This window comes from Erithacus rubecula (genome assembly GCF_903797595.1).
Source record: "Erithacus rubecula genome assembly, chromosome: 10".
Classification (NCBI taxonomy): Eukaryota; Metazoa; Chordata; class Aves; order Passeriformes; family Muscicapidae; genus Erithacus; species Erithacus rubecula.
Genome location: NC_136662.1, coordinates 13752618 through 13779884, shown reverse-complemented (window position 1 = coordinate 13779884; position 27267 = coordinate 13752618). Strand labels below are relative to the sequence as shown.

The 27267-nt window shown below is 38.6% G+C and overlaps 3 protein-coding genes across 5 annotated transcripts in view; 1 reads left to right on the top strand and 2 right to left on the bottom strand.

Annotated features, from left to right (window-relative positions):
• Positions 1 to 93: 93 nt before the first annotated feature.
• SPATA1 (spermatogenesis associated 1) lies at positions 94 to 15995 on the top strand. Of its 3 annotated transcripts, XM_079314203.1 has the most exons (14): positions 94 to 200; positions 1361 to 1490; positions 2351 to 2457; positions 5528 to 5645; positions 7745 to 7798; positions 7893 to 8217; positions 8327 to 8572; positions 9065 to 9191; positions 9343 to 9403; positions 9982 to 10096; positions 10865 to 10990; positions 12727 to 12893; positions 13916 to 14014; positions 14590 to 15995. In XM_079314203.1, the coding sequence occupies exons 2-14, from the start codon at positions 1419 to 1421 to the stop codon at positions 14692 to 14694; spliced, it is 1722 nt and encodes a 573-aa protein (XP_079170329.1). In that variant the 5' UTR covers positions 94 to 200; positions 1361 to 1418; the 3' UTR covers positions 14695 to 15995. The 3 variants fall into 3 exon arrangements, with proteins under 3 accessions (XP_079170329.1, XP_079170330.1, XP_079170328.1); XM_079314204.1 differs by lacking the exon at positions 94 to 200 and having other exon boundaries at positions 943 to 1490; positions 8327 to 8533; XM_079314202.1 differs by lacking the exon at positions 94 to 200 and having other exon boundaries at positions 954 to 1490.
• A 1226-nt stretch (positions 15996 to 17221) lies between these two features.
• CTBS (chitobiase) lies at positions 17222 to 22897 on the bottom strand. Its single transcript, XM_079314498.1, has 7 exons — positions 22693 to 22897; positions 22080 to 22218; positions 20910 to 21118; positions 20124 to 20295; positions 19494 to 19591; positions 18656 to 18817; positions 17222 to 17709 (listed from the first exon to the last, which is right to left on the bottom strand). Exons 1-7 carry the CDS (start codon positions 22816 to 22818, stop codon positions 17524 to 17526), a joined length of 1092 nt encoding a protein of 363 aa, XP_079170624.1. The 5' UTR covers positions 22819 to 22897; the 3' UTR covers positions 17222 to 17523.
• Positions 22898 to 23013: 116 nt separating this feature from the next.
• LOC306805843 (vitellogenin-2-like) overlaps positions 23014 to 27267 on the bottom strand; it is a gene marked incomplete at its 5' end in the record, with an annotated part of 49086 nt that continues 44832 nt past the window's right edge. The window contains 6 exons of the mRNA XM_079314055.1: positions 23014 to 23186; positions 23296 to 23457; positions 24523 to 24682; positions 24761 to 24858; positions 25330 to 25421; positions 26692 to 26878. Of these exons, the coding sequence (XP_079170181.1) occupies positions 23074 to 23186; positions 23296 to 23457; positions 24523 to 24682; positions 24761 to 24858; positions 25330 to 25421; positions 26692 to 26878 (812 nt within the window). The 3' untranslated portion in view covers positions 23014 to 23073. The remainder of the gene's footprint in view (positions 23187 to 23295; positions 23458 to 24522; positions 24683 to 24760; positions 24859 to 25329; positions 25422 to 26691; positions 26879 to 27267) is intronic.

Below are 27267 nucleotides of genomic sequence, written 5' to 3'. Positions count from 1 at the left end.
GAAACGGCCCTGCCCGGCTGGGGGAGGAGGCTGCTTACACACCGAGGCGGCGAAGCTTGGTGATGATATCCACTGCGCTCCACGTTTGGAGATTGTTTTGAGATGCAGTGAATGAAGTTCCTGATTTGGCAGTTTGAGTGATGGCTGTAGCCTGGGGATGAGTTCACGAGTCCTAGTTCATTGCAGAACATCTTCCCTGTGTGGGAGCAATGGCAGAACAGCTGTGTGACCTGCTGTGCCTGCCTGTGGCGCAGGAGACGGGGTGCTACACTCGGGTCATTTGTGGGAGCTGGCAAATGAAGACACAGGCCCTGTTAAATCGGTATTTCCCACTGACATGAGGAAATCTTAATTCCCCGGTGCCAGGGTGAGATTTGGAAGGTCTGATCACTCTTGCTCAAGAACAGGTGACTTAAAAGTAGCTGGGGTATTGGCAGGAGGAGTAGAGAGATCTGTTGAGATCAGGAATACAACAAGAGTTCAGCAGGTTGAAAATCCAGAGGAGGTTTGTAACATTAGAGGGGCTGGAAGAGCTCCAAAGTGAGAACACAAGGAAACTACTAACAAAAAGAGAAAGATGGAAACAAGCTTTTTAGCAGGGCCTGTTGCCATAGGACTGGGGGAATGGTTTTAAACTAAAAGTGTTATTAGAGATGAAAAGAGGAAGTTGTTGACACTAAAGGTGGTAAAAGCCTGGAAGAGGTTAATCAGAGAGTTGGGAGATGCCCCACTGCTGGAAACATTGGAGGGCAGATTGGATTTGGGGCTCTGGAGAGCCTGGCCAAGAGGGAGAGTCCCTGCTCACTCAGGGGCTTGGACTCACTGCCCTTCAAAGGTCCCTTCCAACCCAAACCATTCCATGATTCTGTAACAGTGTTAGGACAGAACCATGTTTATAATTCATGGAAGTATTTTTCTTCCATGGTTTTCCAGCACAGTCACGTTTCCTCAGAACACTGCATTTGGCTGGCACAATGTGTTTGCTGCAGTTCACAGTAATTATCACTTTATCAGATCCAAGTCCTGCAAGAATCTTGTTTTGTGGGAATTTAGGTCTGTGTCTTTAGGAAAACAGTGGAAGTATGTAGAGAATTATATACTACCAAACTATTTTTATGAAAGGGGAGAAAACATTAAGAGGAAATGCTCTAGGGCAGATCTCTTAGAGCTGCAGGGCTGTGATTTAGCAATTCCCAGTTGCTTAGGAGATACTCCCTTGTGTAGAAGGTGTGGTTGGTTCTGCTTGCAGCTAGCTGGGACCTTTCTGCCTCGGCACAGACATAACTTCCGTTTTCTTAAGTGGAATGAAGATCAGTAAATGAAAAAAAAAAAGGATATTTATGGAGTAACTTCTTAACAGATTAACATGAATCTCATTCTTAAAGAATGCTTCAATCAAAAAGAAAATTAAAAAGCCCATGTGGCCTTTGCTGTGGTCACATAGAGGGACCAGCATGTCATTGAGTCAAATGAGACTTCGAACATCACAGGTGAGAGTTTTTGTACTTTTTCACCAAGATTTTTTTAGATTTCACAAGTAAAAATAAATATATTAAGACAAGGTTCTAGAAGACCTGAGAGGAAAAATAGGTGTACCTCAGAAAGAATTATTTTCTAGTTCATATTAAGTAACTCAACAGTTGCAGAAATATTTAATATAGCTAATTTGCATGGCTTCTAGTTAAAGGGGAGTGTAGCATCCTTGCCAATACTATCTGATTTCTACTAAAAATATCAAGACTTGGAAATTAGCAGTGCAACAACTACCACGGATCCAAACACAATTTAAGTGAACCTTGCTCAGAGCCAGATTAGTTATTGTTTTTGCAGGTACTAGCAGCAGCATTTTTGTGTTTCCAAGGTACCTTATATTATTAACAAGTCAGAAATATTTTGAGTGTTTTTCTCGATGACACATTTTAAGTTGTGGTGCTATTTGAATCAAGCTTCACAGCTTTGCATTTTTTATGAGATGAACAAAGGTAGGATTTCAGCTGAGGGATTCTTGTAGGCATGACACTCTCCAGAGTATCAGCTGTTTTTGGTAAGATATCTCCATTGCTGTCACAGTGATACACAGCAGTAGCACAGGCTGTTATCTCACTTCCATTGTGGAGCTTGTTCTGATGTGACTTATTTGGATGCTGTCAGCTGGCATTCAGTCACAAATTACTCTGCTGTCACTGTTCTCACTATCTGGTCATCACTGTGAGACAGGGCCTCACTGTTCTAGTCCCTGTGCTAATATCAGAGGAACCATTCCTGCCTACACAAATTGGAACACCTAAATGAAACAAAGCATATAGGAAGAGGAGGAATATACATTTACATCTCTTCTTTTTTTTTTTAGCTGGTGGAGCTTCATGTTTTTTATGTCCCAGCAGAAGTGTGGAACTTCAAGCTGAATACAATTCCAGTAGCTCTAACATGCAAGTTCATCTCAGCTGGATTTATAAGGTGAGTGTAGTTTTAGGTTGCATGTACATGGTAGGTCCTTCACACTGTCCTTCAGTCTTTTAGTCCAGCTGTTGCTCCAGAGAGCACAATTGCATCTGCTAGCAGAAACTTGTTGTCTAATTAAATTCCTGGAGTGTAAGTGGTGGCCATAACTAGCATTATGTTAATTTCTGCTCTGTCAGGCTCAGCTGCCTTGCAGCCCATGGTGTAGACCATTCAAAAAGCACTTCTAGAGCAGTGCTAGTATTTCTGCAGAATAATTTCTGTTGCAAAATCATATCTTATATATTTTTTTTCTGTCTTCCTTGAGCCTGATTATCAAAAGCTGGAATTCTTTGGGGCAATGGGCTAGCTTTAAGACAGTGACTAGATGAAGACAGGATAGCCTGTCAGTTCCTGGGAACAGGGATGTGATGATCTGAGCTCTCTCAGTCCAGAGAAAGAGTTCAAGCCTTGCTTCTCAAGGGAGAGCATTACATCCCATAAACCAGCAGCATTTCCTCTTTCTTCTTGAGCAGTGAAAGACTATGCACAGCACCATGTTGTGTGTGCTCTCAGGCATCTGTTTAAAGGATTTAGTGAAAGAATAACTTAGTTCCCAGTCATAGGCTCAAATCTAGCACAGGGAGTTACATTTTAAATCTGTCATAACTTTGAACATTTGTTTGTTGTTTTTATTTTTTTTTTTTGTCACAAAATCTGTGTATATCTAGTGTGGTAAGAAGTTGTAGAAAAATCAATTAATGTAAAGATGTGTATTGAAACTGAGCTTTTACATGCCCCTTGCCTACACCTGTGCAAAACCTGTCAATTCAGCTAAAACTGCAGGGAGTGGAGGTTTTAATTAATTTAAATTGAGTCTTGTATTATCCACTTTAGACAATATATAATGTAGCTGAAAAGACTGACAGCAGTCAGGTATGAGCATGTTGGGCAGAATGTAGTAATTTCCACAACTGCTTTTGTTGAAAGGCTGCTCAAAACCAGAGAAAATAAGTGCATACACCTATTTTGTTTGTTATTGTAGTCTGGAGCAGAGGTGCAGAATACATGTCTGAAGTGGTAACCATGTCAGGGACATCTGCCACTGCCCTATATTTTATAGTGCAAATTTATTTCTCTGAGGCATCAAATTAATTAGGATCCTCACTGATTTCAGTGGGTTTATATCTGCCTGGGTATTGTTGCTTGCTAATGACTCTTAGATGATTGCTAATTAATTATTCTGTGGGTACTCTGCAATGACACAATACATTAGCATTAACAATAAGTAGTACCTGGCCAGTGAATCAATGTCTTTAAAAACAAAAAATATTTTAAAAAATAACTTATTTTATTATAACCAAGGAGAGGGAATGGCAGCCTTGCTGGTACTGCTGTGGCTTGGACCTTGTTGATAGCTCTGTTTTCAGTCAGCTTGACAATCCCAGTGCTGTCTGAGTCAGCTTTACAAAGGATTCCTAGGTCAAAGTACAGGCCACTTCCATTAGCTGTGAAATTAGAGGATGATATTAAGGGTATAATTGTCTATGGCCCTGAGTTCTTGTTCCCATGAACTTGATTTCTTAGCCTCTGTGAGCTTTTTTTTTTTTTTTTTTTAATTTCTCATTCCTCATCACAGAAGCCAAGCTTCTGTTATTTCTAGATGAGATGGCTGCAATAAGCTCTAGTTTGCATTACTTTTAAAAAAACACCCTGAAGCAAGTGACTTGTATGTGACTGTTTTCTGCCAGCCAGTGGCAGCAAGTGACAGACTAATATTATATTTTCCTAGCAACCGCACTGGCAAATAATTTTTAGATAAATTTTTGCCCCATATCTCGGGGTCTGGATACCTAGATGCTTTCCCCCCATTATGCATTGTAGATGTGTCCACTCTGCAGACTTTGCTCTTCTCTGCTGCATGCCTGTGCTCCAGGGCAGTTTTATGATCTTGAGCAGAGTCCTCTAAGTCCAAGGTATTTGAAATAATACAAGGGAAGCATTGTAGCCCACTGAAGTATTGTGTTTATGAGATGAAAAGAAAATGGCAGTGATTTACTACATATTTGAGGTGTGAACTGAAGCCTATAGGGTTGCTTGCAAGTGCAAACAAACCTTGACAGGTTAATGTTGAAGACCTGTTCAAATGGAAGACCTGGCAGGTTCTTGTCTGAACTGTTTGCTGAGAATGGCATATGCTATCCCCCAAGCTGTGTCTGTGCATTGCTTGAGGAGTGAGAATTGCCTGGGCCAAAATCATCCTACCACTTAATCAGCGTGGGTGATTAACAGTCTCAGGCCTGCATTTGTTCCCTGGTTTCTTATAAGGCAGCATGGAACAATTGAAATTGCTTATGCTGTGCTGCAGAGCTTTGGTGTGCCTCTGGCACATTTGAATTTATTGTGCAGAGATGCTTTTTATTCTGTAGTGATTTTTCTACTGAGTTCATTACCAAAATATTTGCATACTTTCAAGTAGTGCATTAAATGATGCAATTTATATTTGTGTCAGCATTCTCATCCTCAAATCATGGTGGAAATGTTCACACTGCAGTGTTTGATTTTTATTTAAAATAAATTTGCATGCACGCATGCACACACCCAACAGTGAACTTGTGTTGGAGAAGACAAAAGCAAAGGAATGTGCTTGCTGCTTAAAGTGGGCAGTGATGAAGGCTCCTCTGGCCCTGGGTGCTTAAAGGGAATGTTCAACAGCCCTGGTCCAGCCCCATGAAGCTGTGTCACTTATATGGAAGTGTGGGACTGCAGCTTCCAGTGTTGTTATTCACCTGCAGATGAGCAACAGCATTCTGCAGAAGTAAATTTCAGGTTTTGTGTGCTTCCATTTTCTCCCTTTGTATGAAGCTGATACAATGTGAGTCTTGCTAGTTAATGTTAGGACAGCCCTTACTGTGCAGTGTTCTGATTGCCACCCATCTGTAATTGGGTTCAGTTCTAGGACATAGTTCCCAGTTTTGGTCATTCTGTCTTTGCAAACCAGCATGTGCAGAGCATTATCTTCCCCCTTCTACTAACTAGCCATCATTATTTGATCTTACAGATGTATTAATGACTGACAACATTCTAGGGTGTCTCCTCACATCACATTAAGAGTGCTGCGGGAGAGGCTTGGAGAGTACCTGGGTGGAGTGACAATTACAGATAAATTCAGATTTTTAAAATGCATTGGGAAAAAACTAGCAGTGGTAAGTTTCTTTTTTTCTTCAATACTCTTCTGTTTTATAATGTAAAGAAGAGATTTCATTCCTGCAGGTGGGATATCACACAAATAGAGAGAACTTTAGGAGCACTGTTGGCATTTTTTTTAAACATGCTGCAGCATGAGCTCTTGTCAGAGCACATCTACTTCCCCAAGTGCAAAGGCAAAACTGGACAGTTGTGCTAGAAATACCCTTTAAAGCAACAGGTGTAATTGTTGTTGTCCAGTGAAAAGATGATAGTTTTGATAAATCCATGGATTAAATATGATAAATCTGATTGCATTAAAGAAAGCCCAAACCCATAAGGCCATTATTATCTGTACATGGTTGGGAATAATTCAGTTGACAGATTTGCAATGGAATCTCAGTCAGAGTTCCTCTAATGGCTCTTGTTGTGACCTTCCCAAAAGCACATTGAGACATCATTCTCTGAATGAAAAATTCTCTGGATGTTCCACTATTTAGTGCAATAATACAGCCTGAGATTAAGTAATAAAACCCCCACGTGTGTGAATTGTAACTGTTCCTCACATCAATTTCACATACATATCTTACAAAGTATAGCTGAAGATTAAATAAACTTCAAAATCAGTCCAGCTGAAAGTTTGTTCATGTAAGACACAAAGATTTAAGTCATTTATGTAAGTATGGAATACTTTTTTCCATGTCTCATTTCACCTTTCTCATGGATTTGGAAATTAACTACAAGCAGGAAATTTGGTGCCATTCTTTATTTCATTTCTAGTTGAATTATCGCTAAAATCAGTCCCACAGAAAACTAGAATAAATGCTAAGTAATATACAAAAACTAGGTGGAAAAACATGAAAGGAAACTTAAAAGACTGTGATACAATCTAAATTGGAAAGTATACATATTTTTTCAATTAATTGAGGTCTTTTTAGCTGGATGATAATAAGCAGGAGGGTTAATTTTTTTCCCCACATAGTTCAGAGATAAATGGAGAAATTTTCCAACCTTTATAATGTCAGCAAATGAATAAAATATTTTATGTTAATAGAGAATTAAAGATACTGGTAACATGCATGAATACTTATAGAGACAAATGAAAGATATAGTTTTACTTTGAGGTATTTACTGTTGCTTGATGTTTAACTTTATAACAAAGTGCAAAGCAATAAACCAACTGCTTTATTTGTTGTTTAGGGTCATGGTAACCTCATTGAATTACATCTTCATGATCAAATATTTGTTGAGTGTTCTCTCCCCTTAGTCTTCTGTTTCACAACTCTAACAATGTAAGCAGAACTAAGAGCTGTGCCCTACTTGCAAGCAAGGGTCTTTAAAAATGAAAAGATAAACTAAAATCATGTTAACTTGCTCTTCGTTTTTTGCCTACAATCTGTGTGTTTAATTCAATATAATTGTTTGAATGTAAGCTCAGATTTCTTTTCCTTACATTGGAACATATCTTTCAAATATGTATTGACAGTTTTAGACTTTGTTTTTAGGACAACTGTTGAAATATGAATGTGCATGTCACAAAAAGCATATGGAGGAAAATGCTAAATATGAGAAGACATAGGATAATATTAGATTTTTTTCCTGTATGGATTTCACAAAAAGCATATGGAGGAAAATGATAAATACAAGAAGACATAGAATAATATTAGATTTTTTTTCCTGCATGGATTAAATATTTTACAATACTGTATTAGGTGAATAGAGAAAATTATGTGACACTCAGCATTTCTGTCCAGATTCAGCTTGAAGCAATTTTTGATAGAGAAAGTTGAAAATTTTCTTTTCCTGTGAGTGTTGGATCAGGTCCTTTTCACCATAAGCAAAAGTGCAAAGGATGAAAATACTTTCAGTATGTGCATGTAATCTTGTGAGTCTGATTAAGATTTTGAAAAATAGGCAAAGTTTCAGAACTGTGTCAGAAAATATAATCTGTAACAATTGTAGTCTGATATACTTTGTCCCCATAAGGCCACTACAGATTATAGTGCTGTTATAAAAGAATGCAGTATGTAAAAATGACAATAGAATGCATATGTCACATGCAACCCTCTTGATAAAAGAAGTATTGTATTTTTTATGCTTCCATACTTTATCTTCCAAGGTGAAAGCAGAGCAGGAAAGAGACCTGGAACTGAAGTTATTTGCTCCTCCTTATGTAAGTACTGAATAGCTTGTCAGGTACCTTTTTCAGAAACTTTACACTGTACATTTTCTTTGTCCTGTCTGATGGGTATACTGTGTAATTTCAGGCACTTTATCCTGAGTTATATTTATTACCTGGAGTGGAATATTTTGAAGATGTTTATCCATTGCCATCATCAACTCAACAAAAGCATCACCTAATTGAAGAAGCTAATAGGTTTGGTCATGGATCAAGGTTATCCAGCCTTTTCCAAAAGAAACCTGAAAAAAGCAGACCATTTTTAGTAAGCACACAAAGTAGGCATCAGGTAAAAAATCTGGAAATGCCTAGTCCTGTGGAATGGGATGAGAAAGAACCTGTTCCAGTTTCACACACAAACAATAAGGAAGACAATAACAACAGGGTTCCAGAAAAACAGTTTGGAGAAAAAGGTAACTTAACCAGTTCAGTGAAGGAGGATGATGAATGAGAAGAAAAATATCATGGTTAACATTTCCAATAAAATAATATCCCTGTTTCATATTATCAATTATTATGTAGATCAAAGTGGATCTGATGGATCTCTCTTCACACCAAGTCATTCAAATCCTGCAGATCAGGAGTCTGGAAAGTGTGACCTGGAATTACAGACCTCTGAGCAGAATCATCTCAGCCAAGATCTGGAAGACTGCAATGCTCCTAAGTGGAATGACCAAGCCAAAGGAACTGCTCTTGCTCATGTAAACCACAGGGATGAACAAGGCCAGGGTCACCAAAGATCCCAAAATCACATTAAACATCAGAAGGGTACAAATGTTTGTTATTGTCTTTTTGCTAAAACAGGAGTTCTAGAAAGCCAGCAAAGTTTAAAGACAATAAAATAATTTCTTTAAATTATTTTAATTAGATTAAAATAATCTATAATTAAAACTTAAATTGGCATAGCACTATCAGAACAGTCTTCATTATTTTAAAATAATGATGATATCTTTCAAAGAGATTGTAGCTTTACTTTGAGTCCTTCATTATCACTGTGTGCTGATATAGAGAAACACTTTATTATAGTTGATACATTTATCCAATCACCAGAATTAGTCAGATATAAATTCTAATAACAAAAATACCTTTTTATTTCTTTCTTCTGTTATTCATGGAACATTTCCAAATCCTCGAGATAACACCACTTGCTGTGTTGATTCACTGAATTTCCAATACAGGTTGGAAAGTCATTGACAGTCAAACCAACCTGATTTTTGCAAGTGTAATCTATGTATTTTTGTCATCACTATCCTGTCACAGAACTAGCAAACATGGAAAATAACGAGCATCAAAAAGATACCAAATTAAGAAGAGAAAGAACACAGGATACTGAAATTCTAAAAATAATGCAAGACCAAACTACAGATTATGTCCGCCAAAAACAAAGGTTAGCAAATAATGAATCTTCTAAAATAATGGGTAATATTAATTCACTGATACAAATTTCCTTTATAGGCTTCAAATAAATGAATGAAAAGGAGGGGAAAACCCCATTTTGGTCAATGAACTTTCACTTGGTTTTTTTGATTTTATCTTAGCTTGCAGCAAAACAGTACTAAGAAGGTTACAGTTGGTCTTGGTGAAAAACTGGATAATCAGGTATGTTTTTCAAGGTAACATTTCTAGTAATCTTGAGTAATAAATGTAGTCCTCCACCTAGGAACAGTCTAATTTTGTAAGACTAGTGATTAATTATTGATATGAAAGACTTGAGAATAATTGAGGAAAATTCATGCACTGTTACTTAGTAGATTTTCTAATGAATATCAACTATATTCCTAAACAGTTAAAATCTGCAATTACAAATTTTAGTTTAGAAATTGGCATGTTTTGATTTCATAATCAATGGACAAGGCTTTAAGGCCCTTAGTTCCTGGTCTTGCATGACAATGTCAGTAACTCCTGGGGTTATGGACATGGACAAGAACAATTAGCAATAGTCTGTAGTTTTGTCTGTATGTTCTCTGTGACACAAGTGTTCAGTGTTCTCATTTTGTTTGCAGAGATCCAGCTCTTTGAAATTCAGTACAAGTGTGTACTGGTAACAATAAAAAAGCCCACCTGCAGAAGTCAGATTCAGCCCTTTCATTCACTCAGGCCACTTTCAGGGCATATGTCTAATGTAAATATTCAGGATTATGATTATGTACTTATAGTTGTGTCTTTTGACTCTACAGGCAGATGAAAACCAGCAAAATCTTACTTCTCCAAAAGAGTATATTTCACCTCCTCGTCCACCTTTTTTGGCACTTACTGTAAATCCAGCTCAAGTTCCTGTAATTCAGGCAGCAAGTGAGTACATGATTCCAAGAAATTGCAAGGAAGTGAACATTTAATCAAGGCTGAAGGTCAATGAAGACATAAATACCTACAATGTACATACATTAATTCAGAGAATTGTTACAAATTTTAATTTATGATTAGAAAATTTCAGGTATTTATGAATGCATGGGCTATCCTAGAGCTTGGCAGGTTCCCAGTACTAGAAAACCCAATTTGTCAAGTTGTGGATGGAAGGAGAAAAGGAGGGAGATCAGATAAAATACTGCAGACTCGAGTGAGAATGTAACAAAGAAAATTACAAGTAGTGTTGCTGAGGAGGACAGTGAGAAGTTAAGTTTTTGACCTATTGTTGCAGACTGGTGGAAGTCTGAGATATTGTCCTGCCAGCTGGAGTTTAAGGCAAGATTTCTCTACATTTATTTTGCAATGTATTTTAAGCAGGAAATAGTCTTTTGCTTCACTGGCAAGAATTTGCAATGTATGGAGTGAATACATTTCTTGATTACATAGTTTTAGTGATATATTGTCTAAACATATAGAAAGATAGTTGTGTGTTTATGTTAATGCCTGGATGCATGCTGGATTTCTCCCTTTTTCTAAATCACCAGCCATTCTGAAAAGTTAGATTAAAATGAAATCTGATTAAAATGAAATAGTTTCTACTGTTTCTGATAGAGCTTTTGCATAATTTGTGATGAGTGCCTTACAAAAGTCTTGACTGATCCTTTGTACTTAGACTATTCAAATGCTTGCTAAATATAATTGTAATATCTTTAGAAAACAAGATGGTAGAGCAATTGCAACAAATGAAGAAAGACAGAAGGCACATGGAAAAAACTAGAGAAGAACTGATCAAAAAAGCTAAATGGCTACTGGAACAAAATAAGCTGAAGAGATACCATGGTATACTTTTAATTTGTTTTGGAATTTGGAGTGATTGAGAAATTACACTGAAACCAATGTGAAAATATTTGTCTCCTTGTCAGTGAGCTTAATTGCAGAGAGAGCAGTTGCTAACCAATAGCTCCAAGAAAACTCATTTTGCATAATAGCATACCAGAAAAATTCAAGGTTGCAGTGTTTCCTTCCAGATTTTTTTGTGGTGTATCTTATAAAGTTAAGGTTATTCTGTCTTTCATAAACTACTCAAGTTCTGTCTCACTTATGTGCAGTGTTCAGAGAACTACTGCAGGTTGCTTCTCTCTGAGGCCCAGGGCAGCTGCCATATTCTAACCCTGCCTTTAGCTGGTGCTTAGAGAGGCCTGTACTGTGTTGATAGGGCTTCAGGTAAATTGCATAATCATCTTTATTCCTCCTATCCAATGGTATTCAGCCTATGACATGGAAGTTACAGGTCTTTTGTGACAAATCTTGTTTTTTAATAAAGTCAAATCTCATTGAAAGTTCACACAAATTGTCTTAGTACAATTCTTTTCAAGTTTATACTTAAAACTATCTTCCCTAAGTCACATCCCAATTATACAGAGATGAGATTTAATAGTTTTGATGTTTTGGGAGCTTTCTCTTTGTGCTTAAATGTAGCTAAGTCATTATGAGTCTCCAACATTACTTGTATCTCGTTGGAAGGAGACAAGCCAATTCTTTCAGTTATTCTCTAAGGACGTGGCTGCACGACATCCTGCAGCATGGGGAATTTGTATTTAAAAAACCCCAAACTTGGGTGCTTGAAGCAGTAACTCTCTAGTAGCATAGAGCTGCAATAAAGCTGGAGATAAGCCCTAAATGGCACCTGCATTGCCTTCAGTTATGTTAGGTAAAATAAAGGTTATCTCACAATGACTCAAACAGCTGCTGCAGGTTCTGTAAGAAGCATCTGTACCTCTGATTTATTTTTTTAACTGTAGAGTTTCGTAAGTAAAGGCATGTAGCAAGCATGTATCTTTACAAGGTATTAAGGAAAGAGCATTTGCTGCAGTAGCAGCCATCCAAGTCTGTATTTAATATCCTCCTATGACTGCCATGCTGACAGGCACTCTGCCAGCAGAGTCCTCCAACAGCTGAGTTCTTGTGGGTGAGTTTCAGTTCTCCTGCTTCCATACAATATGCCTTGAAAGAAGGGGTTAATTTAAGACTGCAGTTATGCAGTGGCCATCAGACTGCCACAGCACACACAGGGCATTTATGTGCCAGCTCTTGATAGCACATTAACAACGTAGGAGGAATCATGGTCATGTGTAAAGGTAACTGCTGAATGTCTGGCCATGAAAAGCATAATTTTTGCCTAAATCTACAGTGCTACATTTTCTGTAGAAAACTGCATTATTGTAGAGCTGTGAACTTCAGATTTTGAAGTCCGTATGAAGGACATACCTTTCTTCACAGGCCAGGAGCAGCAGAACCTGCAGAACAGCCAGACTGAATAAAACTTTGAATTCAGACCCTGTGTTTTATCTCAGATAGAGCCTTTTGTTGCAGGTGTTTGTGTGACAATTCAGTTGCATTTAGAGCAAATGTAATTTTAATGAAGATTTTTTTCACTAAATGTTTATTTTAAAGAAACCTCTTGCCACATGTCATTGGCCAGCAGAAGCTTATGAGATGAACTGGTCATGACTGTCTTCAGCAGACCATAGGATAAAGGGAACAAGACCAAACACTATTGCTGTTTTCCTGTGCAGTTCGTGAAGAATGGAAGAAGAAGTACTTTGAAACTAAGAAAGCTACAGTTTCTTTGGAGGACAATTTAAACAAGCTGGGACAAGATTTAGAGCTTTACCACCAGAAGTTGCTCTTGCAATTGGAAGCCAGAAATAGCCAAAAACGACCAAACAATACAACCTCCAAGGTATTTGCTTGTATTATTTATTATCTCTTTATACAGTCTGGGATTTTTTTGTATAAAATATAAATTAAAGAAAAAGATTTATTGCCAACCAATGTCTCGTAAACTAGCTTTAGCTCAATGATCTGAGGGACAGAATTCCTTCAGGCCATTTGTCTCAAAAAGATTGCAGAAGTGCTTGAGTCTGAGCATTTGATTCTTTCTGCTTCCTGTTGTTACCTTTTTGTAACAAACTCCCCTTCTGTTCAGTATGGGTAATGGATTGTTCAGTTCTGCTTTGTTTCTATCCTCCAGAATTTCATACAAAGAGGCAATGAATGTTTGGAGCACACACAACGCATTTGTAGCTTTTGAAGTGGTTGCACTTCAACTATTGTGCAACTGTGAGTTTCAGGACATTCAGAGAGATTAAAAAGAGAAAAGATAAAAAAAGAAAAGATAAAGGAGGAAACACCCTTTCCAACAGCTGTGTCTGCTACTTTTCTAAATGCATTAATGGAAGCAAGGCTGCTGACAAAACTGAAGCTAGCCTAGGAAAAATGAATGTCCCGTTCTTGCATCTGAAAGGTGCATGTGTGTACAATCTGAGAGTGTATATTATATACAAATGTGTATTCTTTGAGCTGTCTTGAAATATCTACACAATAAAAATATGAATGAGGTTGACATTGTATTACTGGCTACGTTCAGGTACATTATTACTCCTTTTGAGGGGCATATCAGGGGTGAGGTGTTTTTCATGAAGGCTTTCATGAAGAACATGCACAGGGCAATGTTCCTACAGCAGTTCTGTAGTGCCAGCACACAGAGAAGGGAGCCAGGATTTACTGAGCTGTTAGGCTGAGCACAGGGGTGCTCCCCACCCCTCGCGAGCAACGTGTGGCCAGGCAGGCATCAGCCAGGTGGGAAAGCAGGGGAGATGGAAAGAGGTTGTTAGAGGATTGTTTGTGAGGGGTGAAGTAACACCCAGTGAGGGAACTGATGCACTAATGCTGCACTTCAAGTTTTGTTGTTGTTTCACACAGAATTACACAATCATCCAGATTGCTACAGTGCAGCATGAACTCGATCAACTGAGGAGGAAGCTAGATGATACAAAAATGAGACTCCTAATAGAAATTAAGGTACTCTGCCTTTTAATTAGAACTGTCAAAATGTGGCAATACATTAAAAAAAATAGAACTTCTCAATTATTAGATTATGTAAGTATTTGCTAAACAGCTCTTATTTAATGCTGTTAAGTTTTAAGGTTTAAAAAAAAGGTTATCTAAGCAGATGGCTGACTTCTTCATCTGCTTTATTCCATATCAGTGTTGCCCATGACTCTTTTTGGAAGGAGAGGTAGACCTTCACACTGGACAGTTTTCCAGCTCTGAAAGCTTGAAATAGGAGTGTTGTACATCACAGAGATTGCCCATACTCCTGTTTGCTGGATACTGCAGGGTGGTTGTAATCATTATGACTCCTCCATGGTCTAGCAAGGAGTGGAAAGAACAATTAATTTTGCATTTGTCTCAAAAACATCAAGGCAAAGTACAGAACAAAGTAGTGCTAGATCACATAAAATTTCAAAGATGAGAGATGTATCTTGTAATCAGCCATCATGTATAAAATTCAGTCTTAGTTACATAAACCTATATGCATGTTAGCTCTAAAAAAACTTCCTTAAATTGCCATTAAATGATGGGTTCTTTTGCAGATGAGAAAGCAGGCAGCATCGGATTTACGAGCACTGAGAGCAGAACTGACACTCAAGAAGATTTATTCAGCTTTAATGCTCCAGTCCAGAAAATCAGGAATTTAAGATGATATGACCAACATCTGTGAAGTCTACAGCAGCTCTCTAGTGTATGTAGAAGAGAATTTCAGAGCATTTGTTTGTATGTTCTTGAAGTTATTTTGTAAAAAGGCATTAACTATATAAATGTTATGGAATTTGTATACTAGTCTACTGAGGGAATGCAGCTCACTTCTTTTTAAATCTCACTTACTGTAAGATTAGCCAGCTACTTAAACATACAGTTTAAGCTAGCAATGTCTAAAACTAAGCTGTTATTTTTAAAGTGCAAATTAGTTAATTGTGTAATATCCCAGTGGTAGGCTGATGTTCTTTGATTAACTAAATAACTACTAAGAAATAAACCTAAAATCTGTAACATCCTGTTCTTATTTTCAGGCTCACACATTTTGTTATAAATTATTAAAATACAGTTTCTGTAGAACTACAGCAACAGTAATCCTTTATTTGACTATATGTTTTTGTTGTTACAAAATTTATAAATTACCAATGTATCATTACTGTATTATTATGAAGCATAAACAAAACCTTAGATAATCTCACTTTATTCCATATCTAGCTGGTTTTCTTCCCTCTCTTATTAGGAAAGGCACACAGACATTAACTGTCTTCTGTAGTTTGAACACTTGCCTGAAAGCTTTTCTTGGACCAGTATAATGATGATCTTGGTCCAATTTACACTCTTGCATATTCTGCCTTTCCTTAATTCCAAGGTCATGCATGTCCTGAGACTAAAAATTCTCTGAAAGAGGAATCAGAAACCTCTTCATAGGATTTTTTTTTTTCTAGCTCTGCTGTTTGCCTATTTGCAAACCAGATGTTATTATATTAATCAGAAAGATAACATGCTAAGAATCTCAACTAAAAAGTTATCAAGGCTATATGAAACAATCATGGGAAATAAGTTATATAAGAAAATTATGCAGTGCTTAAAAGAACTAACTTAGAAATGTCTTGAGTTAAACCATCCATCATCCAATTTATTTTCTTAAAGATAGGACTTAAAGATTTTAGTGAAAAAGGATTAAATAAATTACTAAAACTACACCCAGTTTTGCTCAGTTCAGGGTTGAAGCTCACATTCTTTATTTAAGGATTGTGTCTGGAAAATCAGAACCTAAATTTAAAATATAGTATTATCAATTCATGATTCTTGACTGCTACAGGAAAGAGAGTTTGATTATGAAGTCATCTGGCCCTCAGAATTTTGCTGGCCAGATATTCATACCAGAAGACTCTCAATTCAGCAAATATCCATCTCACAGTATTTAAACATTTAAGTAGTAATACACTTTCTGAAGTACATACATGTGTGTACATATATATATATAAAACATTAGATATATATATGTGTATGTGTGTATATATATATATAAAATATATAAAATGTAGCAGTTTCTCACAAGTCTTATAGAGTTGTTCTAGTGAAAAGCCTTCTGTTTTGTCAAGTGAATTTTTTAGTTTCTGCAAGAGCAGTGGGCTTCACCTTCTGCTTTCCATCACCTGTATCATCGAGCAGACAATGCAGATGAAGTCTTCCAGTCTTTTCCTCAGTAGCCATTATGGAAATGCTGCCATACTATGGTAACTCTTTAGCAAGCAGCCAATCAAAAAAACCCAACCAATCAAACAAAAAACCCCAACCCCCCAACCAAACCCACAACTCACTACATCTACCTAACTAAATATATATTTTTTTAATTAATGGAGTTACTTAAGCAGGGCCCAGTTGCACTTTAATCTGGTTGTGAAACAGTTCTGAGAAGCAGACAAGCAGTGTGGGCTGTAAGCTGTAGAACAAGTAAAGCACAGACAGGGAACATAGTTTACAAGCCTTACCAAGAACAAAATTTTATTTAACAAAAAAGTCCTGTAAACACCAGCCAAACTTTACATCACTGTGAGCATTTTAAAAAGTTATACAACTTCTTTAGGCAAATGATTTTATGACAATATGAACTAGAAAGGAAACGTAATCTGCTATTATCTCAGAGGCAACACCCCATAAAAACAAAAAACATGGTACTGAATGAACCTTAGGGTGTGTGGAAAAATAGATATGCAGTTGATTAAATAAGCTTCTGAATTCTAGTTTTCAGGAAGCAAAGTAGTTTGAAATGAAAGGAAACATCATCCAAGCCCTCTTCATATTAATGCTTCTTCTTCAAGCTAAGGTCAGAGATTTTTGCTTTTAAAACTAAGGAATTTATGTGATACATAAGCACAGTGAAACTGGGGATTATTGAATATTCCTTTCCAACAACAAGTTTGATATAAATCTTAACAGCAACTACTTCATGTTACAGAATTTCTTCAGTCCATAGAAATCTTTTAATCTAGAAGAGCAACCAAGATGCATATAATCAACAATCTGTCTCTCCAGTATTCTATTTAATCTGATTCTAAAGTGACTTAGCTAAAATATTGTTTGGGTTGGGAAGTCAGAAGGCTGAGACTGCACAGGAATAAATATTTGCTGTACCTGGCAGCTTTAGCAAAGCATGAGACTGCCCTGTAGATCCATCTATTGGTCTTGTTACCAGATACACACTGGGCTCAGGCATTAACTAACTCACAGTAACTGTGAAAAATTAAAAGGATGAACTGTCTTTAAAAAATCCTACTGCTGCAAGGAATATTGTTCCAAAACAACAATGGAATGTTCTGAAGAATGAAAATACAGTTCTGCATATAAAATAACAAGATTAATTTGCCTAGTTTTCAAAATTTTTGTAATCACAATATATTTCTATAAAGTCAAAATCTGTGATAGTGTAAGCCAAAATAAAAAAATTACCAATTTTCATCACTCTAAATCAAGGGTTCACATAGTTCTTATGGTGTCAGAGCTTGCCACATTGCTTGAGTTTGTTGCTCTGCTGCAGCTTCCCTGGAATAGTCAAGACTGTTTCCATTCCACATGCCAATGCCCCTTAAGCCTCGACTCTTCACATATGCTGCTTTTAGAGAGATGCTGTGAGGGTCATCAAACCATACCTGGTGGAATTGACCAGCAGAATCCTAGAAAAACATTTAAACACTAGTGTCAGTGATTACATTTTCTCTTGAACACAATTAAAACCCCAGATATACAAACTATGTAGATTTATATAATATTTTCCTGATTTACCAATTCTTTGTCACACAGGACAATTAAAAATTCTAAGCCAAATACTTGGACATTTTTTAATTGTATAAGTTATAAAGCAGTAACACAATTTAACTGAAGTTAGATGAAAAGACTTAGCTAGTTTGCATTTTCATATTTTTTTAAATATGTCTAAAATTTCAGATACAGTATCTAAGCTAACAGGTGAATTTAGTTAGAGATTGTGGGATTTTTTAAGCAATAAACAGTTTTAGAGGAGGTTATAAAATTGTTTCAAGGTTATGCAGCTTTTACCTGGTCATTGCTTACAACATTTTTTAATCACCTACATGTGAAACTTAAATAATGTCTAAAGAAACAAGACAAAATGTGGTGTTCTTGTAAGCACAGTAATTTATGGACTCTTTCACTGTGTCTACTTGGAAAACTAATGCAGAAGAGAATTATTAATGCAGAAGAGAATGCCATGCTCATGTAAGGTACTGAGCTAGACAAAATTAAGAGCATCTTGGAATCTTTTTTAGTTTAAATAATTTATCAACTCATGAAAGTAACTATAACAGTGAAGGACACAGCTATAGGATATCCTTGTGCCAAAATGTCCTTTTTGACATGATGCAGTATCTCAAGAAGCCTAGAAAGTAATAAAGATCTTTATTACTCCTGTAGTTTTCAGGCACTGCATCCCTCTCAGACTAGGAATTCAAGATTTCCAGCAATCCTTTACTATACCAAAAGAAAAAAAAAAGAAGTAGAAAACATAAAAGGAAGAATCTAATCCAAATAACTTTATAGTCAAAGACTTATGGTTCATGAACACTTACTCCACACCACAGTGTCTTGGAAAAAGACTCTTACCTTGTACTCATAAAATGGAGCCTTCTGTACTTCATCCCACAGCAGCCCTGAAAGAGAACTGTTCACCTGCTTCATGATGGTTGAGTAGGGGACCTGACTCCCTGCAGCATCACTGCAAGGAGCCCCACGGAAAGGCACTTTGGGAAGGGAACAAACATGATCCTGAGAAAGAAATAGGGAGGCATGAGTTTCATGTAAGGTATACTCAACTCCAGTCTAGAAGTATAGCCAAGAACAATTCACAAAAGGCATTAGAGCCACAAAAATTCCAAATCTTAAAGCAACTTTGGCAGACACTATTTGCAGAGAAAAGTAAATTAAAACAGCTAAATTTTCTTTAATCTGCAGTAATACAGGGCTGGATGGATATCATTCAGCATAAACAGTTGTCTTATCTTTTCCATCTTTAATTGACCCTTATATTTTTCATAGGTATAATATCTTGAGACCTTGTAAACTGCTATGCTGTAACAGTCATAAGTTTGTTATGGTTTGTCTTTACAGTGGTTTGGAGAAGGCACATACAAGTGTTGTAGGGCCTTTGGACATCATCTCTTTTCATCCAGATAACATTTATAGCTCCTTATTCAAACACAGTGCTTGGCTATCATGGGGTTTAGGCTGCCTAAGGAGCTAAAATGCCTTGTCTGATAACACACTGCTCATCAGTTATCAGCCAAGCAACAATTCTGTTTAGTGTCCTAGCTTGATGCTCTTATCCATCCGACAACAGTATTTCCTAGTCCAAAAACAAGATCACCAAAATCTAGTTGTATCTTTCCAAGGAAAAAAAAAAAAAACAACCAGTTTGATTGCAAACAAATAACCTTCACCTCACCGTGGATAGGTTTTGGCAGATGTAGTCATAGCCATACCAGGGGACACCCATCACAAGCTTCTTAGGATCAATGCCCAGAGCAATGTACTCTTCATATCCTAGTTTTGAAGGAAATAAGAATTAACATGCATTATTTACTTTTCCTATGCTTTTTATTCTTGCAGCTAATTTAGAGCCAGAGCCACTGCAGAACTTGCATGATCCCCAGAGAGAGGCCAAGGTGCAGGCTGTGCTTTGCCTTCACCTGTACTCTCCAGTGAGTGAGAGGCTTGCTCTGCTGAGATCCCAGTAACTGCTCTAGCTGCTCACACTTTAAACCATCTGCCCTGAGCAGAGGTTCACAAAGAGGAATGTTTCAGGTTCTTTGCAATCCCAGGCAGACAACTTGCTCTGGCTGCCATTTGCCATTCTAAAAGCGTTCTTTGCACTCATGACCTTACAAGAAGCAACACACAAGTGCTAAAGGTCTGCCTGTAGGGTCAGAAGGGTAAGAGATACTGTTTTCATATATCTGAGAATACTCAAAGCCTGACTGCAACAGTAACAAAATAAACCTAAGAAAAAACAATCTTTTCTATCCATGTAAACAAATAGAATGTTCTGACTCCCGGGGAGGTGTTTTGCTCTTACCAACTAAAGTCTGCAGGTAAGGAGCATTGGCTTTTGCAATACAGTCTGTCCAGATCTGGCTCTGTTCATCATATGACATCACAAATAAGAAGTCACAGGCATCTGCAATCCCAGTGTAGTTGTAGCACCTCTTATCTATGCATGATGGAGACCAAGCCACATCAAATGTTACCTGAAAGAAAAATGCACAACTTAGTATCAAGTATGGCCCTTAGGTCCTCTTGTTACCCATTTCAAAAAACCAAAAAAAACTCCAACCAAACAAAAAGCTATTGAAGACAATATTTTCCCAAATGGTACAGTTTAACACATCTTGATAATAATGAACTATAGGAGAAGTTGCTCATCTGATAAAACAAACAGAAGACAATAAAATGAGTATATAGCACCAAAGAAATTAAAATATAATATGAAAATTACCAAAAATATGAAGCATGAAAACTTTCATGATGGGTTTAGCAAAACACTGTCAAGCTTCTGCCCTAGAAGGCTGTGTATGCCTTACTTTTAACAATTCATTAAGGTACACTAAAAACTGCCAGCTCACACAGCACTAACATTGTATCTACAAATCTCAGCGAAGCCCATCTCTCATTTAAATTCACATAGGTCAAAAAGAGTGACTCTTACAAGATCATATCACAGCTAACATTCATAATTAAGCATTCACTAGAATATTATATTTAGATCTGCATAAACTTTTTCCTATTCATATGCTGAACAGCACTGCTAAAAGTCCTCACATTTCATAAAGTTAAAATTTAATGTTTGTATAAAGTACATTACCTGTGATCCAGCTATTTCTCTGTGAAAAGCATCTGTAGTTTCTTTAACAAGCTCTGTCAGTGCATAATACTCAGGGGAAGTTTCATTAACTTCTTGCTCTATATCTATATTAATTCCATCCATATATTGTTTTTTTGCAAGGTCCACCTGTTGGGATATCCATGCTGCTCTTTTAGCAGGATCAACAATTTCCTTAAGAGGTACATCACCTGGACAAGAGGCCTTCAAGAGTTAAATTGCATTTGCACCACAGTAATAATAAGAAGGAAAGGTTTGTCTTTAGTAAACTAACAAATTTAAACACAACATTAGAAATGCCCATACCAATACTGGTAAAATACAAAGGGGTTCACTTTTTCTCCCAAGCAGAATTTTGAGAAGCCACCCCAGAAGAGATTACCAAGCTTCTTTGAGACAGTGGTGTTAAAATTAGTTCCTCTGGTTTTTCTATAATTTTAATCTTCTTAATTCTGCTTAATATTCTTTTAGCCACTGTAAATTGCCTTTCTTAAAATCAAAGTAGTTTTAGCATTTCCACTGGTCATGTTTGGAGAAAATACTTCTGTGTTTAACCTTTGTTGCTTTCCACACTGTAGTCTTGGATTCTGCTTTTTCTCGACTGAGCCAAAAGGTAATTACAACATGCAATGGACTTTGTCTTTTTAATCAGCATTTGTACCTGCACAGAGTTCCCGAGTATTCATGTTTTAAAACTCGACCTCTTCCTTATACAGACAGACTCATTTAAACGAAAACCACTAAAAATTACTTAAAAGCTCTTCCCTTACTTTATCTTTTGGGTACTCCACATAAGATTCAGAATACAGACCCAAATAACTATTTTCTACAGGCTTTTCTTTCCTCCCTCTTCCTCCATAGCAATGATGTTCCCTGATACAGAACTTTTATTAAGATGTCACTGGTATGGTTTTGTTACTACTGTGGCACAATCAAGTGTTGGTTTCAATATCCTGCATACTAGCACATGTAAAATCTTAAGGTATTATATTCCTGGGTTCATTAAAGCCTTATTAATTCATTCATTCTCTTAATGATTTTAATACTTTGCATACGACTGAATATAAGATGTTAAGGTAATATAGCCTTGTGTAGTACCTTATCTTCTTATTCACATATCATGAACACCCACGTTTTCCCAATGTAACCAACCTTTCAGTACTACCCTCGAGCCTTTGGAGTGGGCATAGCACATGAGCTCAGGATCGTACTTTCCAAAAGCTGCCACAGTGGTAATTTTAGACCAGTCGTAGGATTTCCAGGTTTCCTTCCCCACATCAAACACAAAGACCTGGAAAAGGGGTAAAAAGCACCCTAATTAGCCCCGAGCACTTCTCATTCTCCACGCGGCTCTCACATCGGCGGCGCCGGGGGAAGCGGCTGGCGGGGATGGCAGCCGGGGAGCCGGGCCCGGGCACTGCCCGCTCTGCAGCCAGCCAGCCCGGGGACACTGCCCGCACTCCAACCAGCCAGCCCGGGGACACTGCCCGCACTCCAACCAGCCCGGGGGCACTGCCCGCTCTGCAGCCAGCCCGGGGACACTGCCCGCACTCCAACCAGCCAGCCCGGGGACACTGCCCGCACTCCAACCAGCCCGGGGGCACTGCCCGCTATCCAACCAGCCAGCCCGGGGACACTGCCCGCAATCCAACCAGCCCGGGGGCACTGCCCGGCTCCGGCCGAGCGCAGGCGGCTGCCGGGAGCTGAACGGCGCTGCCGCCGGGCCCGGCCCCGCCTGCGCCCGCCCGGGCCCGGGGCCGCGCACCTCAGAGCCGGCGGGGCCCGTGACGGGCCGGCACAGCCGCGGGTCCCGGCAGGGGCAGGCGCCGGCAGGGCCCAGCAGCTGCAGGAGGCCGATGGGCAGCAGCCACCCGGCCCACGGCCTCCCCATGGCCGCCGGAGCCGCCCTCAGCGCAGCCTCGGCCCCGGGGCGGGCCCGGCCGGAGCCGCCCTCAGCGCGCCGCGTGTGCAGGACAAACGAGCTGGGCCCAGCGCGTTCACAGAGCGGCTGTTTATTGAAAGCTCATCCGGGAACGCGTGCCCGGGGTGTTTCCAGCATCTCCGGGAGAAGAAGCAGAGCGGTCTGCCGGGGGAGACGGGACTCATGCCCGCTGCCAGAGCCGGCCCGGAGCGGGTCCGTGCGGGTTCAGGCCGGGCACTGCTGCTGGCAGGAGCACGCTGTGTGAGCGGAGACAGTGCCCACGGCATCCTCAGATTTCTGGTCCAGCCTGGGCTGCCCGTCCAGGCTGAGAGCGGAGTCTAAAGGAGAGAGAGAGGGGCTGGTTATTTATCGGGGTACAGCTAGTGCGGGGCACCTCGCGGGGTTCCGCAGAACCCCAGACACACAAACTGAGTGTTCCAGACTCACCGGCTGGGACGCAGTGGAAACCCACGGACACGGGAACAGTCTGGGTTGCTGAGCAGCCTTTCACACAGCGAAGGACTGGCTCCACAGAGAAGCATTTTGCTGCCGTCTTTTCAAATGAAACTGGCTTCTCACTTTTGACAAGTTTGCGCTGCAGCTTACAAGCTATAAAACATAAACTCTCTTAAAGCATGCACAGAATTTATATAAATAACTTTCTGGACTTAATTTGTAGAATTAGCAAACACTAAGACCAATGATGAACAGTATGACACGAGCTAGATAAACTAATCTGGTTGAAGAGAATCAATTTTCTGTCAAAGGTTCAGGCTGTGAGAAAATGAGGCGCGTGGAGCACAGATTGTCAGATGGGATCCAGGCGGGACACTGATGTCCAAATCCAAAAAGATACATGTGAAAACCTGGTCAAGCTGACACTCAAACTAAGACAGCACTTTATTTGGGGACAGCAGTGGCTCCTAGACATCTATTCCCTTCTGCATTGTGAGCAGCGTCACACCTATCTCTGAATAGCTTAGTCCTTAAGTCTATTATCCAGGATTTCCTGGACCCCAAAAAGCTTGATCTAAGAATACATTACAGAAAAGCCAACACACGGCCAGAAGTTCGTGTTCCACACTAAATATGTAGTGCATCCTAATGTAACCACCACATTCATGTTCACTTATATGGCAAGAGCAATCAATCAACCAGGCTGGAGTTTTCAAATTGTGTTAACATTCAGCCCAAGGAAATTAAAACAAGTTTTTCCCACCTCAACTGCCCCCTAATTTGGTAGTCAGGGCTAGATATGATTTTTTAAAAAATCTAAGTTAAAAGCCTGGAAATAACAGAATGAAAATAAAGAATGAAACTATTAAAGATGACATAAAATTACTTTTGTCAACAGTCAAACTGCCTCATTTTCATACTAACTTATCAACTTAGGGAGTTTTAAGTTGAACACACTATGCATGTGTTCATCTAGGTATGCATCTAGGTAACCACACAATGCATGAATTGATAAAAAAACCCAACAAAACTAGAACTTGCAGTGAGCTACCAAACTCAGGAAAAGATTTCATTTTTTCTTCTTTTAATCTGTGGCCACTAACCACAAAAATAGCAAAAAACAAGATGACTCTGCTACAATTAATATAAACCACCTATTCATGTGATTAATTAATTACTTGAAGGCAATGATATTAATATGTGTTGGAATCTTAGTACCTCCAGCACAGGGGTCTTCTGAGATGATCCAAGAGTGACCAAAACTCACAGCATCTTTAGCTAAATATCCACTGGGCGTTTGATATTCTCTTTCTGTCTCAGCATCATATTTTCCACAAATGCCACATGTTTTTCCAGCCATCCAGAAAGCAATTTTAACCTTTGTGAAAGTACAGAAAAGCTGCATGTAAATGCTTTTCTTCTAAACTAAACCCACTGAGAGTAACTTAAACATTACCTCAAGTCTATGCCCATCATAATATAGTTTATCTATGCCATAATCTGGGGCTTTCAGTGTCAGTCCTTTCTTTTCACTGCTGATCAGCATGCTTGCAGCTGCAACAAGAAAGCAAAATGAGATATTTTCTAAAATGAAGTTATTGTTTTAGGGTGCACCCCGAACTATTTGTTAAGTTCATGGGGACATAATGCACGCTCTAAAGAAACTCAAAAGAGATGTTGAGAGGTAAAAAGACTACTGCTCCCTGCCCTGAGAAAAGCTGAACCACTCACAGGGGTGGGTGTGACAGGCGTCATCTAAATGCTTGTTCTGTGGGTCTCTGGAATCAGCAAAATGTACCACAGCCCTCCATTTTTTGCTCTGTGCAGAGATGCACAAGATCAGCATCTCTTTCTTTGCTCATCTTTCTTGCCACCCACTAGATGAGCATGCATGGAGGTATGATAAAATCTCCTGCTTCTCTAATCAGGATGATCTTTATCTTGTGAGATGTTTGCAATATCGTGTTCTCTCCCTCTACAAAAGACCAGGAAAGATGAAACAAAATCTAAAGATGAGTATCTTACCAGAATTAGATGTGTATGGAAGATCTTTTGGGGCTTGGACACCATTAATCTTCAGCTGGATGAGTCCATTGGAAACATACATGTCAACCTCACTTTAAATAAAGGAAATGAATGTAAACAAATGCTTCTCCTTTGCACTACTCAGTTTATAATTTCCTGTTCTGGCAGAGCCATCACTGCAGGATGCTCATATCATTCTGGCATGAATCACCTTCTGCCCTTGAGGAGGAAGACTGAAGGGGCCCAGGATGATGTGACTGACTGCCAGCAGAGTTCTCCCAGTACCCCTTGTTCTGCTGCACTGGTCTCTGAGTGCCTGCTCGTGGCCATGGCTCAGGCAGCAAGACACCAGGCTACAGGAGCCTTGCTGCAGAACAACCTAATTGCTATTACCTTCACATAAATTAAAGGTGCTTTACATTTCAAAGGAAGATTGGGTTCCCTAGGGCAGTTCTCTTACAGCCTGAACAGTCTGTGTATTGTATTTTCATCAGAGCAGTGCTTGCTCTAATGAAGAAACATGAAGCTCAAGCACATCAAAAGCACATCCATACAATTGTAGGAAACAATCAGGAATGATTCAGTGATGAGGAATGTCTTTATCACAAAAGATACAGTCTATAAAACAAGCATCCTTGTGTTCCTCCACAAAACAGGTGCAGGGAATTCCCTCTGTCTCTCTAACATTATGGCACAGTTAGGCACACATTTGTCAGAAATAAATAATTGCTTGTAATGAAACCTTACAGATCAAAGTCTATTTATGTGCTTTGAAGAACACTCACTACAATGATTTTAGTATGCATAATCCCATACAATTTAGGGGTGATTGCTCCAGGCTGAAACAAAGTGTATCTTAAATTAATTTCAAATAAATTAGAACATTATGTACCAAGAGATATCCCAAGAGACTGTCTGTAATCTGGGATAAGTAATGCCCTTTTTAGCTATGTCCACTTCTCAGCAACCCTGCTGTAATGGGTGTGGGTTCTAATTTGTTCTAATTATTAGCTTAGCGTAGAACGCCAGACTAATGATTACAATAGTTCTTACTGGATTTATAGTTTATGTGTCTGCCTAATCACTAAGTACTGAAATGAGATGGTTAAATTCTAACAAATTAATGAAGATTTTGGGGCAGTAAAGACTTGAGGTTACTGTGAATATACCTCAGATATATTCCAGAAGCACTTTTAAAAGACAAAGTCCCAAACCCCAGTGACACTCCTAGATATCTTTCCATTGACATCAGTACTTTTTGCATGAGTCTGATGCTAGTGCCAGTCTGCCCGACAAATCTGATTTTCGTTTATAGCATCTTCAGCTTGGCATCTATTTTTTGTCAAGTTTTCAATTACTTACTGGCTGGCGAGTCTGATATTTATTGCTGTAAGGTCAGCAGACTCTTCAAGTCTTTTCACCATCACCAGGAATTTAAGCTCTGGACTACAGTCCTGCACCAAGACATGGTAGCAATTTGCAGGCATTGAATAGTTAAATTCAACACCATTGAAGGTTGTGATCGTATTTTGGAAAACTGTACAATGACCTGAAAGAAAAAAACAAAACAAAACAAAAAAAAGAAAACAGTAAAAAGTAAGCATTTTAGGATTTATGTGAAATGATTTTAGTTTTGTAATTAAAAGAAAAAATATCTCCTGGTTCTGCATGTACCAATATAGAAGTTAATTAATTCTCTCAGATGAAATTTTAGATTTGTAGTAGTTAAAAAGTAAAACTTTGCCAGTCCCCAGGCAGCAGGACAGCACCCCCATGGTTCAGTCATTGTGTGGGATGAATTCTACTCACAGCTGGTGCTGGTGCATCTTGGTTTGTGGCATTTTGGCTTTTCTAACTTTGCTGTTGTCAAAAGAATTTCACAAAGGTTGATAACAATTCAGATATCATTAACACTAGAGAAAGTTCACTGAAATTCTG

What these genes read in the sequence shown, in the direction of transcription:
- SPATA1 (XM_079314203.1), top strand. Translation starts at nt 1,419, where the DNA reads ATGTGGCCTTTGCTGTGGTCACATAGAGGGACCAGCATGTCATTGAGT. An exon ending in ATCTCAGCTGGATTTATAAG is followed by an intron (nt 2,458 to 5,527) that starts GTGAGTGTAGTT and finishes ACAACATTCTAG; the next exon opens with GGTGTCTCCTCACATCACAT. An exon ending in AAAACAGTTTGGAGAAAAAG is followed by an intron (nt 8,218 to 8,326) that starts GTAACTTAACCA and finishes ATTATTATGTAG; the next exon opens with ATCAAAGTGGATCTGATGGA.
- CTBS (XM_079314498.1), bottom strand. Translation starts at nt 22,818, where the DNA reads ATGGGGAGGCCGTGGGCCGGGTGGCTGCTGCCCATCGGCCTCCTGCAG. An exon ending in TTACCTGCAGACTTTAGTTG is followed by an intron (nt 19,592 to 20,123) that starts GTAAGAGCAAAA and finishes CTTCAAAACTAG; the next exon opens with GATATGAAGAGTACATTGCT. An exon ending in CTCCATTTTATGAGTACAAG is followed by an intron (nt 17,710 to 18,655) that starts GTAAGAGTCTTT and finishes ATGTTTTTCTAG; the next exon opens with GATTCTGCTGGTCAATTCCA.